Below are 20,219 nucleotides of genomic sequence, written 5' to 3'. Positions count from 1 at the left end.
GCCAGTTCTTCCAGGTATGTCACAAGTCCTGGAAACAAAGCTTTCCTCTCCCCCTCCCACCCCTCCCTAGGATGGACCCAGTGACATTAAACCCACCAGCCTCAGCGCTCATATTCCTGTGGACTGAGGCAAGAAAAGAAATCTGACCGCCAGCTTCATTCCCAGGGGATGAAGCCTGCATTATTGGCTCAAATCCAGCGTACAGTGTTCCTGACAGTTCTTGGGAAATGAGTCGTTAAAATACAGCCCCCCTCCCGACCCCCTCCTCACCCTCTGAATAGCGTGTGGCTGCAGAGTTTCCAGCTTGAAGTGGAGCTAGTAGTACTCCTCGTAGTTTTTGGGGTTGAGGCAGTAGAGGATTCCCCCGCCGAAGGAGAAGATGGTGCCTCCCCAGGCCAGGCCGTAGCCCCAGTTGAACTCGTGGTAGATCCTCAGGTTGATGCTCTCGATGAACTTGATGGGGTAGAGGACCAAGCTGCAGGCCTGGAGGACAACTGGAAGAGACATTCAGAGAGTAACTAAGCAACGAAACATTTCTTAAAACAGCATCTTCTATGAAAAGCACTATTGTGGCAATGTGCTTTCATATAAACTAGAGTGTATGGATCTTGCAAAAAGTGAAAACTGGGTGATGAAGAAGTGAGGTTAGAAATAAATACAAATATTCTACTCAGTATCTTTATTTAGTAAAGCTATTACAATAGAATACCAGCCTGGGAGCCAGCTGGAAGAGGCAGAGGGGTTATAAATGTTGGAAATATTTATGCACTGGGTAATTTTTTTTAATGCTAAAACAACAGCTGCAGAATAGTACAAATATGTGAGTGAACATGGAAGAAAGATGTTTGTAGTCAAAGCTTCAAAATAATGCATTACACCGTAGGGGGGTCTGAGCAAACTTACTCTGGTGTAAAATGGGTCTGCTGTTAATTTTAATGAGTTTGGGTTCATGAGCTTGTTCACACAGACTTCTTCCTTCTAAATGTTTTAAGCAGCCACGTTAAAAAACGTTTAAAATGTGTAGTTGCAAAATGAAAAGTGGAATGAGAGTGGAGGAGAAGAGTTATTTCTGTATAAAGAATTGAGCATATGTGTGAATACAAAACTTTTAGAAACTCCTTGTCCATCCCACTTCCCTTCTGCACCAATCACTGCTTTTTCCTCTGCTTCTGCTGCAATCAGAACCTCTCAAATAACAGAAGCCATAATTGTGTTTTAGCTGGCGTAAACAAGAGGAGAATGTTCCGGTCACTCTGACCTTTTGCCTCAGAAATACTTTCCTTAAAAATAAAACATCCTGCTGTCCCAATATCATCCTTTTAAGGAGCATAATTGGAAGCAAAAGTTGAGGCATAATTGCTATGAAATGGTTGTGTTGGTAACCAAGTACAAGATTTCACAATCAGGCCTGTTGTAGAATTACACAACCGTATGCTCTGTCCAATACACTGTGACTGTCTGACACTTATGAAAAGATATAAAGAGATATATCAATGATGCATATCATATTAAAGGTACATGTCAAAAATATGATGTGTACATTATTAAAGATACTTACCAGAAATGCATAATATATTCAAAAGTATATCTTTTCCACCACGAAATACTAGAAAAATAAAAATGAGCACTGAGTGGGTCGAGAAAAGAGCCACATGCCTGGAGGGGCAGTCATTTAGCTCTGTTTAGTTCATTTAACACATTTTAGAAAAACTAAATTAATTAAAGCCTGAAGCAGTGATGAACGTGCTTCACACCTCACGGACATCAGAGGGAGCAGCAGCCGTGGCATCGCTAATGGAGGTCAATTGACACGGCTCTGAATTTCCAGCACTATCAGACTATGAGTAAAATATTCTTTCCAGTGTGCAGTATGTGGTGCTGGAGATGACATACTGGATACTGTATATATTTGATGAACTATGTGTCATTTAGGAGGAGGAGTTTGAAAAAATAAAGTATAAATAAAGGGAGAATGCACAACATTCTAGATGGCCGACTGTTGATTGGAGCTAATGAAAGCCTATGAGCAATAAATCCAAAATGAGCATTCCAAGCCACTCAAAAGAGCAGTGGTATAGGGGAATAACAATAATGTCTACAAAAACAACAGGTTCCTTAGGCCCCAGGCACTTTGGTGTTCGGGTCCTGATCAAACTTGATCAGGTAAGAGGGAAGGAGAGAGGTGGATGAAGGAGAAAAGGAGGAAAGAGGGGAGAGATGGATTGGGATGGAGGAGAAGGATCAGAGTTGGACTAAAGGGTCAGAGGAAGCTCAGTGAGTTTAGGGGAGGGATGGAGGGAGGGATGGAGGGAAGAATGGAGGTGAAAGGATGGCAGAGAGATAGATGTTTTAAAAAGGAAGGGGGAGAGATGGATGGCAGTAGAACAAAGGAGAATACATCAATCGTTATTTCTTCAAAGGGAATTCATCTTGCGGGAAAAAACAAGGTCTGGCATTTTCCTGAACAAAAAACAAAACACGGAATGCATAATATCCAAAAACACGCAAATATTAACACAGATGGTGTGAAAAACAAGCCTTAAAGAGGTGGTTGGATGCTGAGAAGTGGGTATGTGATCTAGCATTCACTGAGGGTCCCTTTATAGTCCACCCAAAAGACTTTGCCTCTGTGCTGGGCTGTTAACAGAGGTTGTTTTTGTCCCATCACATGAAAACAAGTGCAGTGAGAGTATAGGCACATTTTGTTCGGGTTTAACTCCATGCTGCTAAAAATGACAAACAATATAATCCAGTTTTTTGCCCAAAATGTTCCAGTTTCTGGGATGTGCCTTGCAAAAACATGATTACCATGTTCTTTTTCAGGAGGTTTTTAAACCATTTAACATGCACTGGTCATATTTTAAAGCCACTATGTGCACAGTTTTTATGTAATTATGGCCTCATCCAAATTATTGTGATGGCATGAGTTTTGTTTGTAGAAAAGTGAGTCGACCATCCCCAAGAAAAGACGTGAGCTCCCCTGGAAGCAACAGAAGTTAGAGTTTTGTGGGTCTTAAACAACAGACAACTGTTTGTTTATAGGCTGTAGTGTTAATAACAAGGACTAAAAATTGATTAAAAGGACTAAAATGTAAAGGATGATGTCACTAATTGTATATTTGATTATCAGAAACCAAGGCACATTGGACAAAGTAAAGATTTGACTTTATGATGATATTGAGGGACCATGGCAGGTATTACAATTCACCCAGAGGGGGACACGTATGTCTTTACCAAATGTTAAGGCAATCCATCCAATACCTGTCGAGACCTTTCACGTAGAAACATCTGGGTGTCATGAATACTTCTACCAAATTTCATATCAATTCATCATATAATTAAGATATGTTGGTCTGGACCAAAGCGGTGGACTGACATACTGACATTGTCATTGATTATTTGATAAAAAGCTACAGTAAAGGTACAAGCCAGTGTACATAAAAACCTACAAAAGAGAAGTTGAATCAAACATCCAATCACCAAGCTTCAAGACCAACTTCAAAGTGTTTCATCGCCCTCTCTGGTTGAAAGTTTCATTCCCCACTATTCACACCCAGCATCACTAAGAGGTGTGCTCTGTTGCACCTGTAACCACACCTTACAGTGATCTCACAGTGTTCTCACACACCCTGCAGTACGCTTATACATCACTGCAGTAAGTTGAGAAGTGAAACCACAGGAGATCAGCAAAATCTGCTCAGTTTCTCCTTAAAATCTAGATCCAGCTCAGTAGAAACCTAATAATACATTCAGCAGTTGAAATTCATTCTCTTTTGAGTTCTCGATCTTGGACACATTTCGCAACTATAGTGCTGCATTTTGTTTCCAAAGTGCCACGGTATTTCAAGCGATCTGCCATGCCAGACCTGACGCAACTCTATGTACTTTTGGTACCAGCTGCAAATGTCACGCTGTCTGTTTGCTTTGCTGCGGCAAAAGAGGGAAAAGCCTCTCAGTCATCACAGCATGCAAAATGATCTGAATGAACAGTCAAATATCACTCCTGACATAATATGTATATTTAATTGCACTTCTTTTATGCATTTTCATTCTTCATACATTCTTTGAAAGTATTTTTCATGATAAGAACACTTCCAGTTCACAGCCTGTACACCATTCCTTTAAGATGAAATGGTTTCCTTTAGTGTCATATCTCACTTCTGTGGTTTGCACAGTGTGATTGAGAAAAAAATGTCCGACAGGCAACACATCCAGCTTTTCAAAATGAAACATTTCACGGCAAAAAAAATGAAATTTTCCAATTATTCCGGAGGTGAGAATGAGGAAAATGTGGAAACTTGACAGTTGTCCAATTTGAGATTTGGGCTGGCTGAGAAAATTAAATGGACAGGCGTGACACTCTGCTCCGACCCCTCTGGGCCCAATTCATGAAAATAGGATTTTCTCTAAATGAGTTTGAAATTTGTGTGTGTGTGTGTGTGTGTGAGTATGAGAATGTGTGTGTGTGCGGTATGTGTGCCTATTTAATGAGTAAGTAAGGATTATCATTTAAATGCATGTCAGTTTTCAGTGTGATTACCCTGCAACCGTCCAGTTACCTTGTGTAAATTGGCTAATTAAGTAATCTTATTGTGTGTGTGTGTGTTAGTGTGTGTGTGTGTGTGTGTGTGTGTGTCATTAGGTGTGCATATTTCAGTGCTTAATGAGTGTGTGGCCTTTAACCCATGTTGCGATTGTCTATGAATTGGGGTTGATTGTGTGTGTGTGTGTGTGTGTGAGAGTGTGTGTGTGTGTGTGTGTGCGCTGACCTGCGGCGAAGAGCATGAAGGCGACAGGTGCGTAGAATCGCCGCCTCGTGCCGATGCACACAGCAACCAGGGCGACCAGGAATGACATCAGCACCAGTGCTCCGCCCCCTAGCAACAGGGCAAGCGTAGCAACCTGCCAGTCTGGGAAAAGGAAGGAGAGAAATGGGGGAGACAGGGAGAAGAAGAAGAAGAAGAAGAAGAAGAAGAAGAAGAAGAAGAAGAAGAAGAAGAAGAAGAAGAAGAAGAAGAAGAAGAAGAAGAAGAAGAAGAAGAAGAAGAAGAAGAAGAAGAAGAAGAAGAAGAAGAAGAAGAAGAAGAACGGGAGAAACAATGAGCAAGTGAGGCAGATGACCGTGAGCATAGAAAGTGGTAAAGAGAAGAAGAAAGTGATTGAGTGAATAGACAGACCTTGAAGAAGTTGTTGAATAAAGATGTAAGAAAAACATTTAGAGAACATTCATGAATAAATGTAATATAACACATTCCAGAGCTTAAAAATGACAAGTGCAAAACTGTGATGGCCACAAAAATATATTCCTTTATTTGACATTTTTTACTGCCTTTACCTCAAACAAGTGGTTATAAGTAGAGGATGGAAGGAAGAGGTGAGTACAGAAGAAAGGAAAGAAGAGTTAAGAAAAAGGGGAGAAGAAAATGGGAGAAGAAAATGAGTTAAATGAAGGCAATAAAAGAAGAAAACCAGTAAAGGAATGGGGAGAAGGAAATAAGGGGGAACTGAAAGTGGGATGTGATGAAAGAATATAGAAGGAGAGAAACAAGGAAAGAGGAAAGGAAGAGATAGATAAGATACAGCTGGATGGGTGGGTGGAAGTTCAGGGAAGTGAGGTAAATGAAATCAATAAAAGAAAGAGGGAAGGAAACAATGGATAAGAGGAACAAAAGGTGAGGTGAGGTAAGGAAGCATGGACAAAGAATAAAGGGGGATGTTGGAACAGAAAGGACAGACAAATGAAAGAGAAAAAAAAGGTAAGACCGGCGGATGAAAGGGAGAAAGGGAGTGGGAGAAGAAGGAAAAAAGAACAAGGGAGGAAATAAAAGACGAGGGAACAAATCAGAGGAGAGCCAGAAAAAAACAAAGAGAATGGAGGAACAAAGAGGAAGTGAGGAAAAAAGGGAGAGACAGGTTAAAGTGAAATGAAGAGAGGCTCGGTGGCGACGAGGCCAGGGGAGGGTGATGGGCAATAACATGCAAGTGGTGAGGCAGCGGCATAATGTTACAAGGACGGAGAGAGGGCAGCATGAAAAGAAATGCCAAAAGGAAAGAGAGAAGAGGAGGAGAGAAGGGGGTGGAGGAAGACGCTGAACGGAGAAGGGAAAAAGAGAAGGGGTGGGTGAGGAGGGTGTGAAGGGGCTGGCTGGGGACAGAGCAGCGCTGAGTGAAAATAATGAAGAGAGAGAGCACTTAGTATACCTGGGCTGACAAAAAGCCTCAGCTAAAAAGCTTTGCTGGCATGTTATCAAAAACCTGTCCGCATTTATATATAGGGAGCACTGTGGCTTGATGGACACTGAAATAGCCCCTCCCCACACACACACACACACACACACACACACACACACACACACACTCACACACACAAACAAATACGTGCTTGCATACAAAAACAAACCTAAATCTGGTGCTGTATTTCATCCACTGTGGCACCAGCTGAGGTGAAGACGTGTCTGTGCAAGTTCAAAATGATTTAACTTGATCAAAAAGGTATATTTCACAGCTTTATGAACTTAGAAATACTTTATAAAAGCACAGAAGCAAGAGGAAAAATAAGAAACTGGCTACCAAAACATCCGCACATCTGTATAGTAAGGATTGTAAAAAGTGTTCCAGGGGTCAAATTAAAAGAACAACCATTTAAACAAAACTTGTAGAGAGGGCATATTCTGCACATTTCCAGGCCTATATTTTTAATTTGGGGCTCTATTGGAATATCTTTGCATGAATCAAAAAACTTATTAATCTTATACTAGCAATTTATGTAGCTCCTCAGTTCAGCCTCTGTTGGTAACAGGTCGTTTTAGCTCCTGTCTCTTTAAGGGCCCCCCTACCAATGAGCCCACTCTGTTCTGATTGGTTAGCTTCTGGAAGCTCCGGCTGCTACGTCAACCAACCATTAAGCAGACTAGAGTAGCAGGAGTTCACTACTTTTTCCCATTCTTTACCGGGAATATCAACTTCTCAAATACATCTGCAACCTTAGCAACCAAGGATGTGGAACAGATGGTTGTTGTCGGGCATGCGGGGCTTAGCGACGCCAGCTTGTCAGCAAGGTAGAAATAAACATCAAAAACTGAGGATTCAGGACAGGTAGAAGCCCTGGCTTTTGACTTGCAGGTAGCATTTCTAACATCCAACATCATAATAGTAGTAGAAGAAGCATAATGTCTCCTTTATAAGACCTGGTAACTACAGAAGGTGGCACAGAAAAATGAAGTTGGGTCTCAGATTTATAGTTAAGCCGATCAATAAAATAAAATGTACAAATCTGAGAAAACATAACGATACAAGTCGTGTTTCAGGCAAGTCAGCAAATGTATATTCTGTAAAGTAGATATCTGCAGAGTCAGGCTCTTTATGTGGGTATGTGTGTGTGGAAAAAAGGATAGAGAACAAGTACATAAACACAGTTATTTTGGCTGTCCAACAAAAAAATGTCTCTTATGGAAGCTGCTGTGAAACCTACTTCTGTTACACACCGCGAAACCAGGCGATGCTCTATCACAAAATACACAAATAAATAAACCAAATAATCTGTACTCCTTGAGGATATATAGTAGCTCGTAAAAGACCAAGTTCAAACTGAAAGTTCTGGATAAAACATCAATGAGCATCAATGTCTGACGCTGAAATGTAGCTGTCAGTACAGATGCAAAAAGCCAGTGCAAGGTAGTTGGCATCATGTGTACGCTGCAGGGCTATTTAAGTGAATTTATTTGTTATTTTACAGCTGTTTAAGTTGTGTAAATATGGGCGATGCCTAAATCTACAGCTGGAGCGTGGTAAAAAAGCTTATGAAAGATGGATGGTGGCAGAGAGAGATAAGGCAAGATGAGAGATTTAGAGGCGGGGAGGGAAAGAGAGACGGAGATAGAGGTAAAAGATGAGATGCAGAGGTTGATAGTGGGAGGCAGGGAGGGAAGGAGGAAATTAAAGATGAGAGAGAGAGGAGAAAGTGGGATGGAAGGAAAATAGAGGGGGGGATAGAGAGCAGAAAGAAGAGAGCGGAGATAAAAAAGACAGATAAATGGTACAATCAGAAGCATCTTGTAATGCAAAGCAACCAAAAAAACAGTTTATTCTTAGTTTGAAAGATGCAGCTGATAAGGATGGTAGCACCTCAGGCTGTTTCCAGGGCAAAATCCTATTCAGTTTCATTTAAATGTTTCCTGGTAACAATTTACTGCTAAGTGAAAACCGTATATCTATTTTTAGCCTTTGACTCTGCTGGTGTGGGTTTTGTGAGCATGTCTGCTTCATATTTTAGGGGTAGCACTTGAGGCAAAAACAGCAGATTTAACATGAGCTCATCAAAAGCCACTGCACTGAAACTATTCTGTTGCCCCAGGTGAGCTGCCGCGTACAAACAATACAGCGGAGCACGAGACGGGGTGGAACGAGGTTGGAGGGTTAAAACAAGAATCTTGGGAGGCTCAGGTGGTTTATCGTTCATTCATATTTAACCTCCTTCGAAGCATGGAGCCGCCTCGCTCTGTGGGAGCAGACATAGACATTGGGATTGCAAGTCAGCGTGAAACCAAAAGGTAGAAAATAACCAATCAAAAAGTGGCTGTCACCAAGTGTAGTTTCGGTATTGTAGGCGACAATGAGAATCAGACACATACATATTTCTCCACACGGAACATCAAATATTGTACTTAGTAAGAAATCAAACACACATGTTAGGTAATAGTAGTTTAACTAAAATTATGAATGTATCCTCCATCGACTATAACTCACATCAAAGGTTCCCTGAAATCCAGCTGTTACTCTTCATAATGCTTTGTACAGCAAACTAGGGGATAAATAAAAATGATGACCTCATGTTTACACTGAATGCAATTTTGGTTATCCTCAAACTGATTTGAACTCATCCTCAGACAAGATAAATCCCTGTGTGTGCTCACTGTCCTTTACATGTTTAAGTTCCCTTATCATTACTCATTAGACTATACTTTATTCACATTGTCATTGCTGACTCATGTCACATCACTTGTGTGTTTTCTATCAGTACAAAGCATTTTATCGAGGCACGCTAGCTGATCAAGCCGAGACTTCATAATGTTTCTGCTGAAATGGTATGAAACCAATTAATTATTCACATTAGGATACATTACCATCGTAAGTGGAATTATGACTGAAATTCACATGACTTAATAACGGCAAATGATGGTTAATGACTTGCTGCCAATATAAATAATTCAGGTCACGTGCTTCTACTCTTGAATAAGTCCTTGGTTTCTTGGTTTTAATAATGAATCCCTATGCTGTGTATTTCTAGTAAATACATGAGAAATTAATAGGTTTTTAATGTTTGTGTATTATTCTTCATTAAATGCAGTATTTCATTTCAGTTCAGCTTGTTAAAAGTAAGTTAACATGCAAAGTAGCATTTAACACAAGTACAGTTAAGGCTGATGAAGGTATTTGGTTATGAGACAAATTGATATTGTGTTGAATTTCACAGCAATCCATCCAGTAGCTGTTGAGATTTCTCATCTTAGACTAAAGTGGACTGACGGACAAATTGACTCTGCCATCCCGAGAGTAACGCTGATAGCGTGGCTGAAAACAGACCAAGCTCTTTATTAAGAATAAATAACAGCATGATGATTGTTGTTGGTGTTGGTGTACATGTCTTAAGCTCACGCCTGGTTCAAGAGATGGAGGTGATTATTATTTCAGTGCTGGCTGAAAAGAGATAATAACAGGATGGCACAAAAGGAAAGAAAAGGAAAGAAAAGGAAAGAAAAGCGCAATACAAATATTGAAGATCCTTTAAAAATGATGGACATTTGCAGGATTACATCTATCATCACACAGGTATTGAAGTAGAAAGATTGAGTCATATGCCATCTGAGCGTCTATGCTTGAAACATATGTCAAATGATCTTAATTCACTATTTATGAACAGACATGAAAATCGTATTAATGTTGCATACTTGCTGCCTGAAAAATAGAAAATGTATTTATGTGCTGGCAGAATTGTACCAGACAGAAGAAAGGTTCCTTTGAATGTAAAGTTTTTTGATCACCTAAAAGTAGAATGAACCTCTCTTTCTCTTTCTCTCTTTCCTCATGGAATGAAACACCTCCTGCTGTAATGTGACTGTTTTCCATGTGACAGGATTACTGCACTGCTGTCACATTTTTGCTTTACTGTAAAGCCACTCGGAGCTGTCACGCTGAGTCTGTGCTGTAATACTGTAGGCCTCTATATCCCAAACTAAAACGATCAGTCCTGTAGCTGCCAAAAAAGAATGCACATAAGCAAATCAATCATTCATCTGTCATTTTAATATTTTAATCATATCGTTAACTGTCATTTGCAGGCAGATTTACCACTTGAAATTCTCAGTTATGTTTTAAAACAATGGGTCCTGATATCAGACTTGATATAAAGCAGCAGGCTAACTCTTGCTTCATCTGGTGGTTGAAAACATTGACTCCAGCTAACTGTTAAACTGCTTGACTCATTACAAAAAGCTTTCATAGTGAGGACCCTAAAACGAGTTAAGAATAGTACAGAGTCGCTAACATTAGCCTAACACTGATAATAGTCAGGAGGAGAAATACTACACAGTGATTTTCATGAATGGGGCTTTTTTTCCACCGTAAACTGTACCTCCATAAAATGTTAATTAGCAGTTAATGTGCTTCTTATACATTTTTAACCAGCAAAGCTTACTGGAAAGTAAGTAAGTAAAAAATATGAAGTGTTTATGAATTTTGTGAACATTATACGGACGAAACCAAGTTGCGATGACGAAGGTACCTCCACTGCTAACTTTGTTAAAGTCACAAAGGTTTCAAATTCTGAACACAAGTGCTGTAGTGGATGCTGATTAGCTTTAGAATATGGAAAGAAAACCCCAGGAACAAGATTCATTTATTGAGAACGACTGATAAAGGAAATGCTGAATGGTCACAGAAGCTAGCTAGAACGTCACGACTCTCCATAGCAACGCTGGCAATGTTGATGACTCTAACTTCTGTGTAGCAATACATTTAAGATTTTTGAATGTTTAAATCTAATCAAAGCCCAATTTAACAACTGCAATAAAGAAACAAAGCTGATAGGGATACTTTCTGTAGATGGATACAGCTTCATTATACACAACCCACTACTAAAAAATCCTCACCAACATCACTGTCTCAAGTCCTATGCCTTCAATACTCTACATGGAGCTCACCAAAGCTGCCCACGTCAACACTTCCGTTCATATTAGCCACAGAACCATTTGCCATAGCAATAAAGTCACACAATAATATCTCCGACATTAAATTAGGACACGTAGACAATCGAATCACTCTATACACCGATGACGTAGTGCTTTTTTTAACAGGCTTAATAAGAATTATCCCAGCTCTTCTGGATCGTATCAAAACCTTTGGGAGTTTCTCAGGATATAACATAAATCATTTAAAGCTGCAACAATGCTGTTAAATAAAAAAGAAAGGATCAGACCTGTGGACTTATCTCTTTCTTCAATGCATAAGACTGCTACACCGACCCTGGCATTCATATTGTACCCGAGGTTGATCAAATTGTTGCAATCAACTGCATTCCCCTTCTACAGTCAATAACCACTTCAGTAGACAGATGGTTGAATTTACCTATTTCCACAACTGGTTGAATCTACATATTAAAAATGAATGTCTTTCCAAAATTACTTTATCTATTTGAAAAAACCTTCGCCTCCTCTTCCATCAATATATGAAAAGTTGAAAAAAAGAAAAGAAAAGCTGTACAAACATCATTTGGATTCCACAAACGTTCTTAAATCTACTATACCTGCCTTACTATAATGCTTTATTTCTCCTCTGATTCATCCCCTGAATAGGAAGATATTGACTCACTCTCAACTACTTCTAAATTATGACTTAATCTGTTTATGTACTCCACAAATATGAAAAATCTTAGGAAACAAACAGCAATCCCTTTTGTCTTAAATATGATTCATGCCTGGTATGAGGTAAAGGAAGTACTAGAAGAAAAACACTCTTTATCCCACTTTAGTGCTATCTGGGGAAATGACTATTTTAAAGCTGGGAGAGCTGACCCAGGATTTCACTTATGAGCAAATAGTGGTGTTACGCAAGACTGAGGATTTGTATAATGGTGAAGTTATGATGAAGTTTGGGGAAGTCAAATTTCATACTCCTAACACAATTCAACTCAATTTTAGCAAGTGAGGAGTTATAGTGCTGCAACCCAAAATCAAATACTAACTGTTCCCTCTGTCTACTCTGGAGACAGCGAACTCCAGTTGTTGCCATGGTAGAGGGCAAATCTCTTTACTGTACAACTTACTGGTCTCTGGCTACACTGAATCCTCTAAGAATTGACTGAATGCTTGGAAGGAGGCTACACAGGAAGATATCTCCTTGGAGGAGTGGGGCAGGTTATATTTGAAAGCTCTTGTATAACTCAAACTACATCAATTCAACAATAACACTCCAGACACATATATTAAGTGTGGACAAGATAAATGAATGTTGTTTCACTGCCTTTGGGAGTGAGGGGAGATAAGAGAGTTTTGCTGTGAGGTATCACATGCAGCAGGTAGGATGATAGGCATAAATTCCCCTCTACTCTACATCCTAAGTTGCTTATACTAGGATGTTATCCAACTAATCCTATGATCTGAAAAAGAAAGAAAGCTAAAAATGAAAATGTACTTCCTCCATGCTAAATGTCTCATTGCTTTATGATGGAAAAATATAAGGAGACTGCACTTTTGCTAGTGGTTCATGGAGAAGTCTTCCTGCCTCTCAATGGAGGAAATCACTTATATTCTTAAAGGTAAAAAAGGATGCATTTGATTCTATTTAGGATCATTTTATTCACTTTATGGAAAATGAAGATATGTCTAAAGGTTTACAAGAGGCTGAGGAAAGGGGTAATGTTGGAGTGATGAATGGCTGCCTGTCAACAGGGATGAAAAGTAACCTTTTACGTATTCCCCTTTTTTTAAATGTACAATTTCAATAATGCTTTTTAGTAATAATTGTCTTTTTTTCTCCTGATGTTGAAATCCATAGACAGTGTTAAAAAACATTTCAAATTGTGGGTTCGTTGCAGAAAAGTAACAACATTTAGGACAATTTGGCCCGCAGATAATTTAGAATTTGTTTATTTTAAGACTCTTTCAGGGTTTTTATGTGCTGCCACATGCTGCTGCTGGGATACTATAAATGCTTTGATGAACGCTTCATTTGCATCCACAAAATGGATTATGTGTGTTTGGACACATGCATATCCCATTCCCCATCATGCCCCCAGAGTGTTTGTGTTTTGGGGATGGCAGCCATGGTGGCGGGGGGGCTGGGGGCTGGGGGGCTGCAGGTTCCTGGCTATTCCCCTGTCTGTCTGTCACAGAAGTGAATGCCACATCATTTCCCATTCCTCGTTTAGCTGCTACAAATAGAACTGGGCGTCTCTAGGGGCTTGGCTCACTGAGAGGAGAGATGAAGTCAGAGTTGAGGAGGGGAAGGGAAGGAGGGTGTAAAAGAGAAGGAGAGGAGGGAGAAAAAAAAGGGGGAGAGAGGCTTGACCCTAGAGAAAATGGAAAGGAGAGATGGAGATGGAGAGGGCTCAGGAGGAGGAGGATGGTGAAATTACAAAGAGAAAATGATTAACATTAGAAATGTAACAATGAAGCCCTCGGGGGGAGAAGAGAGGGACAGGAAGGAGGGAAGAGCGGAAGAAAGGAGACAAAAGAGAATGAGGAACAAATAAAAAAAGGAGATAGAAAAAAAAAGAGGAGGATTGAGAAAGAGACAATTCATTTAAGAGTACAGATGAAAAAGGCCGGCAGTGTAAAAGAGAGTGATGGATCGATAGACTGATAGAGAAAGATGAGAAGGGCAGAGAGCGAGGAGGTAACATTTATGAAGGTTTTTAGGTCTTCAGCGGTGACTGATCTCACTACTGTGACAACAAAGGACTGGTGAATGTGGGTCAGAACAGCCTAAACTGACACCACTTCCCACTTTAAAATCACTGCTGTCAACTGAAGTGAAATCATCTTATGAATATTACTAGATGTGAATATATTAGCACATGCAAAAAATGGGTTAATAGGTTAAACAAGTCAATTTTTTCATTCTTGATAAACAAACTACAAATAGAAGAAGGAAAAAAGAGAGGATACTATGATGTCATTGTGTGTCAGGCAGTAACTAGATCTAACACTGAGCCCGGCAAATTTTCTCTCAAGGTCAACTGAATGACAAATCTATTGGTAGCAATAGCACGTCTTTTTTTTTCCCTCCGCTGTTTATTGTGCTTTTGTTTGATTCGAATGTGTTGATAACGCCTTTTTTTCCCCCTGGAGAAAAACAGATGTGCTCTTTCGCCACCTACTTGATCAAGTATAAAATATGAAATCTGAAACAGAGATATAAAAATAAAAAAAAGCAGAGGGAAAGAAAAAGGGCGGACGAGGTGAGGAGAGGGAAGAGAAGCAGTGACTGTGAGGCAGAGAGAGAATAAAGAGAAACAGAAAGTAGGTTGGCTTCCAGGTGTTACTTCTTAGGGTTCAAACACCTTTCAACAGTGTGTGGTATGTGTGTGTGTGTGTGTGTGTCTGAAGGGTAGAGCTGCCCCTGATGTCTGCCTTTAAGGCCAAACGCCTACTATAAGATTTTTCATCTAAAGTTATGACCCATTTGTTAAAGGAGAGGATGTTTATCACCACCGTCATCAATATGAAAAGTCACTTTTTTTTAAGACTAGTTAAATTGATAGCTTTTTGTCATTAAGACAACGACTGTTATGTAAATGTATTTTTTGGCTTTATTCCAAAATTACATTTATGTAAAGCGCCAGTGATATTTGGCACCTGGTGCACAAGAGAAAGTGATGGCACAGATGGAAAGTAATGATATGAAGAAAGAAGAAGGGATTTCTGTTCTCTCGCAAGCTGTGTCACCAATGGATTATAGAGCTTGTTTTGCATTTAAGCCTCAACTGATGACCGATGTGAGGAATGCTTGCAAACCTCACCCCTCAGGTCATATGATTTATTAGATAGTTGTGCTGCATGTTTCTTAATGCCCACCAGTGTACAAGCTTAGAACAAGACAAAAAGGCTCAGTCCATTGAAAAATATCCTTTGCTTTTTGTTAGTTACTTCACTGAGCAGAATGCTGCATTGGCTCACCTTAATCTCAACTACTTTGTAAACCAATTATGGTCAAATATACACCTTAAACAAGTGTGATGTGGAAGCTGAAGCGTCATACACTTACACAGTCTTTACAGTGAAGTAGGAGACATCCTGTGTCGTGTAGTTAAACTTTTGAACCAGAACATATTAGCACATTTATAGATTCTGGATTTCTTAATGAAGGAGTAGATGTGCTTTTAGGAAATGTAACCTTTTTTTCATCCTGTGGAAATATACATACATTTTACATTTTTACTTAAAGTAATTTTATATGTCTTAAAACATGTCTGGAGGGGATCTTTAAATGGTGACTCTCACTGAATTCTAATTTGCTCACATGCTGTATGTGAAGCGTTTTGCTGGTTATTCATCATTTTATCCATGTAGTTGCCATTAATTGAAAAATATAGAGAGAGATTAGTGGGTTGCTCTACATTGCAAGACATTCAAAAAATATACACTGAACATGAGAAGAATCTCCTCAACAACTTAAAAATGGGGTCACCCTGGTGTCAACATCCAAGATCTCTCAAATCGTTAACCCCTGCCAGCCGACTTCAAGCCACAAAATGTATTTCAATAGACAACGTTTCAATCTAAGTCGGGTCAGGTTTGCCACACCCACATATATACACACACACCAATAGGCTGACAGGCTCTGTGATAGCAGTGATGGTTAACCATCCCATGGGAATCTTTCCCATTCCTACTATCTATCCATGAATGAACCGAGATGTAGACCATGAACTGGAACATCCATGGTTGGTCCCTGCTGGAGATTTGTGTTGCTTGTCATTGCCGGTGTCTCTCCACACTTGTTTCCTGTCACCTCTCTACTGTGAAATCTCTCATAAAAGGCATAAAATCCCCCATGTTACTACGCCATAACAGCAGCACTACAACGAGGCGCACATCTGAGAAGGGTTTAAATACTCATATGAAGCACAAGAAAGGGTTTTTTTCTCCGTACAATAAGTCTCTGTTTCACTACTAGAGATCCTTACTAGATGCTTTTGTTTCTGCATCTCAGTCCAAATAATTAGAGTCTACGCAGTGCGTGTTGTGAACTGAAGATTTCTTGCTCTGATTGAGGTATTACGTGATCACACAACACAGCGGTCCCTGAATACATTACAGTGTTTTGCTTTTTGCTGGAGGGAAGGACAGTCTAACAAAGGCTGCAGTTGTCTGGAGCTGCTGGATGTTTTATATCAATTTCAAGAAATCATCTGCAATTTTGTCATAAAATCTGAAAAAGATGTTATTAGCCAAAAATGTTCCATATCTGGGTATGCTCAAACTGTCAATCTGGATACATATTCATATCTATATCTCTCTGTTCCTTCCCTGGTTGTCTGTTTTAACAGTATGGTAGCCCAGCAGGTTCAAACGTCCCCTTGCTGAGGAGCCCATGAGCAAGTCAGTAATGATTCCCTACTGTACTGGCTCCAGCAGGGGCTGCGCTGTGGCAGCTCTGCCTTCTAAAGCAAGAAAGGTGAGAAGACAAATTTCCTGCAGCAATCAATTCAGTTTCACATTATTAGGAGAAGAAAACCCTCACAATGAATGAAAAGGATGAGCTAAATTAACAGAAACTGCTGCTTTGGTCTGACTGGAGAGTTGGAACAAGCTATGGGAGCTGCCACAAGCGGGGGGTGATTTATTTTTTAAGATCAATGTGTGTGTGCAGCGTTAGTGAGGCTCACACACTCACACCCGCCGCGCCAAGACATCTAATTAGGGAGTCCTGGTCTGGAGTCTGGTTGTGGTGCATATGCGTGTGTGTGTGTGTGTGTGTGTGTGTGTGTGTGTGTGTGTGTGTGTGTGTGTGTGTGTGTGTGTGTGTGTGTGTGTGTGTGTGTGTGTGAGACAGACAAAGAGGAGGGAGGGAAGAAAGAAAGAGAGGAACTGCTGAAACTTGTGGTCACAAAGTGTGTCAGTGAACATGTGTGCGTGTTTCTGTGTGTGTGTGTGTGTGTGTGTGTGTGTGTGTGTGTGTGTGTGTGTGTGTGTGTGTGTGTGTGTGTGTGTGTCCGGGTCCTAGGAGAGGAGGTGCGGAGATGCTACAACAGAAAAATCAGAGTGTGACATGAAATATTCAGCTGGGCTTCAGAGGAGACTGTCCAGAAATAGGTCAGCTCAACGCAGTAGCCTCTTATTGGCACAAGGACACACACACAACATCACACACTCACACACACACACCAATTTACACGCTGACATACAGACTCTCAGACTCTCCCCTTCTGTCTCCTTTTCACACGTACACACACATGCACACAGTCAGACACTCATTAGATAGATAGATAGATAGATAGATAGATAGATAGATAGATAGATAGATAGATAGATAGATAGATAGATAGATAGATAGATAGATAGATAGATAGTCTGTCACAGTGTCTGACAGCTTAAAGAGCCTTTAAATGATCAATTTTTAATGTCCTCATGTGTAATTAGCAGCAGTCAGCTCCCAGTGTCACAGTGATAGTAAATAAAGCCACTTTCACTTTAATTAAAGTAAAGCTCATGAACTCTGTTTCCCTGGAAACCAGTCCAACATCCAAGATCAACCCCTCCTCTGCTTGCCCCCAAACTGTGATACCTCTCCTGGGCGCGACAACAAGGCCGTCTTCTAGACAACAAAAGGAGGATGAAGGGGAGGGTAACGATATAAATATAATAGGGGCGAGACAGCAGAGGTGAGCGCTTATTCCCCCCCCCCCCTCGTCTCCCGTGTTGACAGATGAATGAGTGAATTAGGTAACACTCAGGAGAGTTGATGTAAGCTACTTCACCATGAAGGAGGTTGGAATTCTAGATGCTGATCATTATGAAGGAGCACATTACAGCTTCACATCACTAGAGTGGCCCAGTGGTGTGTTCAGGTGTAAATGTATGACAATTTACAACCACTTCTTCAATCTGCCTTTTCATATGAATGTTTTATGGCTATATTTAGTCTTTTAGATCATTCATTTGATTGGTTTTATCATCTTTCCATCGTTTTTATTTCTTGTGTGAACTAGGATCACACTGTTCTGCTTATTATCAGATGCAGTCATCTGTAAGGGAATATAAATTGCATGTGCTCATATGAAAGGTAAAATAAAGGCTTAAAATGCATTTTAACAATTATTTTCATTATGGAATAATCTGCTGATTACTTTGTCAGTTAATTGATTATTGGTTTGGTCCATAAAATGTCAGAAAATAGTCATAAATGACCATCACAGTTTCCTAGAGCACAAGGTGATGTCTTTAAAAGTGTTGTTTCTGTTAGACAAACTCAAAGATATTCAGTTTATTGTCACTGAAGACAAAGAAAGAAAGCTGGAACCGCTGAATGTTTGGCATTTTCTTCAAAAAATGAGTCTTAAACAATCAATTGATTTTCAAAATTCTGAGCAGTAATTGTTTGAGCTCTAATGCATTTATATATTCAGTGTTTGCAGCCCAGTTCACCTGGTTGTGACAGGCGTTCACCTCTTCTCATCCACTCCATTTCTCCTCACATCCCTCCCTGAAAGACCTGTGGCAGTCAGACACTTGTAGGCCCATTAAAATCACGATTAGTATTTGCAACACGTGTTTTTAAAATATCACCTGCTGCCTTTTGAGTGGGAAGAGAGAAGGGCTGAGAAGGAACGTTGGATTAAAAGACAGCGGTGGAGATATACAGTAACAAACTGCATCGGTTTTTAACATCTGATCCTTTTTTCCCTTGAAAGCAAAAATCCAACCTAAAATAAAACGATTCTTTATGCAGTGTATGCTAAAATGGCAAAATTCCTTCATTTCACCTCCACAGTAATTAATATGGAGATCCCAGTGGAGTTACAAGTTGACAGGCGCTGTCAAGATGGGGCTTTGTCATGCTCAGGCAGACTGTGAAAAGCTGTCACAGTACTGGCCAGCACAGGACAATGCCTCTCTATAGTCACCACATTCTTGTCTCTGAGCATCTCTCTCTGAATGCAAGTGACACAAGGTGAGGAAGCATCCCTCCATCATCAAGATCAGCTTCAGCATTATTCCCTGCTGTCACTCAGAGCAACTATTTGTCCAGTCTCTATCTATGCCTCTACTGCTCTGTGCGCACTGGACAGACTATGGCTGAAACAGTTATTATGATTCTTAGAAGCATTGCACACATTGAGACTTCCCCCCCCCCTCTCTCGTACCTGAACCCAGCGTGCTGCTGCACTGCCAGTTCTCGGTGCTCGCTGGCTTCCAGCAGGACTCCCACAGGGACAGGTAGTACTGATCATCAGCTGTCACCCACGCCGGACTCATCACGGCTCCCACATCCAGGCAGAGCGCCAGGAAGACGCACACCAGTCCGACCAGCTTCAGCGGTGTCAGCGGGGAGCTGCGAGCTGACTCCTCCGTCTCTGTGACAGCAGAGGACATGGTTGGGCTGGAGAGGATGTCCCTGTGTGTGTGTGTATATGTGTGGATGTATCCTCTCCTCGCTGTGTGTGTGTAAGTGTGAGTTGAGTGTTTTTGATGCTGCTGCCGGTGCCGGAGCAACCGCCTGCGTTGCGCGCTGGACGGACGCTGAGCCAGTGGGCACCGATGCACCGAGCACCGGAGATCTCCACCGTTTACTGCGCTGACGTCAAAGCTCAGAGGGATCAGCAGGTACTACAGGGTCCTAGAGAGAGAGAGAGAGAGAGAGAGAGAGAGAGAGAGAGAGAGAGAGAGAGAGAGAGAGAGAGAGAGAGAGAGAGAGAGAGAGAGAGAAAGAAGGGTGGAACTCCCTCTCAGCCAGGGCCGTATCTAACATTTGAGAAAGACCGAGATCCCGAATCTGAATTCAAGAAACTGTGACCTGCTGCCAACCAACATTTAAAAAAAATAGTTCCTTCTCTGTAAATTTTATTATCTTATTTCAAAACTTTCTTTACTGTCAAATGTTTGGATATTTAGTGAGAAAATATATGTAACAGATAATCAGATCCTACCTTGATCCTTAACAGAACATTAATTGACAATGATTTGAATTGAAACTTGCATGGTCTGACTTTTGTCCACTTG

At 40.6% G+C, this 20,219-nt stretch overlaps 1 protein-coding gene across 1 annotated transcript; it reads right to left on the bottom strand.

Moving 5' to 3' along the window:
- Nucleotides 1–315: 315 nt before the first annotated feature.
- LOC133976521 (transmembrane protein 47-like) lies at nt 316–19,592 on the bottom strand. The gene is made up of 3 exons (XM_062414740.1): nt 19,364–19,592; nt 4,770–4,910; nt 316–494 (listed from the first exon to the last, which is right to left on the bottom strand). The coding sequence occupies exons 1-3, from the start codon at nt 19,590–19,592 to the stop codon at nt 316–318; spliced, it is 549 nt and encodes a 182-aa protein (XP_062270724.1).
- Between the last annotated feature and the right edge of the window lie 627 nt (nt 19,593–20,219).

The sequence above is a fragment of the Scomber scombrus genome, chromosome 24 (assembly GCF_963691925.1).
Source record: "Scomber scombrus chromosome 24, fScoSco1.1, whole genome shotgun sequence".
NCBI classification, from domain to species: Eukaryota; Metazoa; Chordata; class Actinopteri; order Scombriformes; family Scombridae; genus Scomber; species Scomber scombrus.
This window is presented reverse-complemented; position numbering and strand designations above follow the sequence as displayed.

Bases quoted from the DNA above. Each gene is read 5' to 3' on its own strand.
- LOC133976521 (XM_062414740.1), bottom strand. From the start codon at position 19,592: ATGTCCTCTGCTGTCACAGAGACGGAGGAGTCAGCTCGCAGCTCCCCG. The intron at 4,911-19,363 runs GTACGAGAGAGG...TCCTTTTCCCAG, and splicing joins CAGCAGCACGCTGGGTTCAG to ACTGGCAGGTTGCTACGCTT. The intron at 495-4,769 runs GTCAGCGCACAC...TGTCTCTTCCAG, and splicing joins CTTCATGCTCTTCGCCGCAG to TTGTCCTCCAGGCCTGCAGC.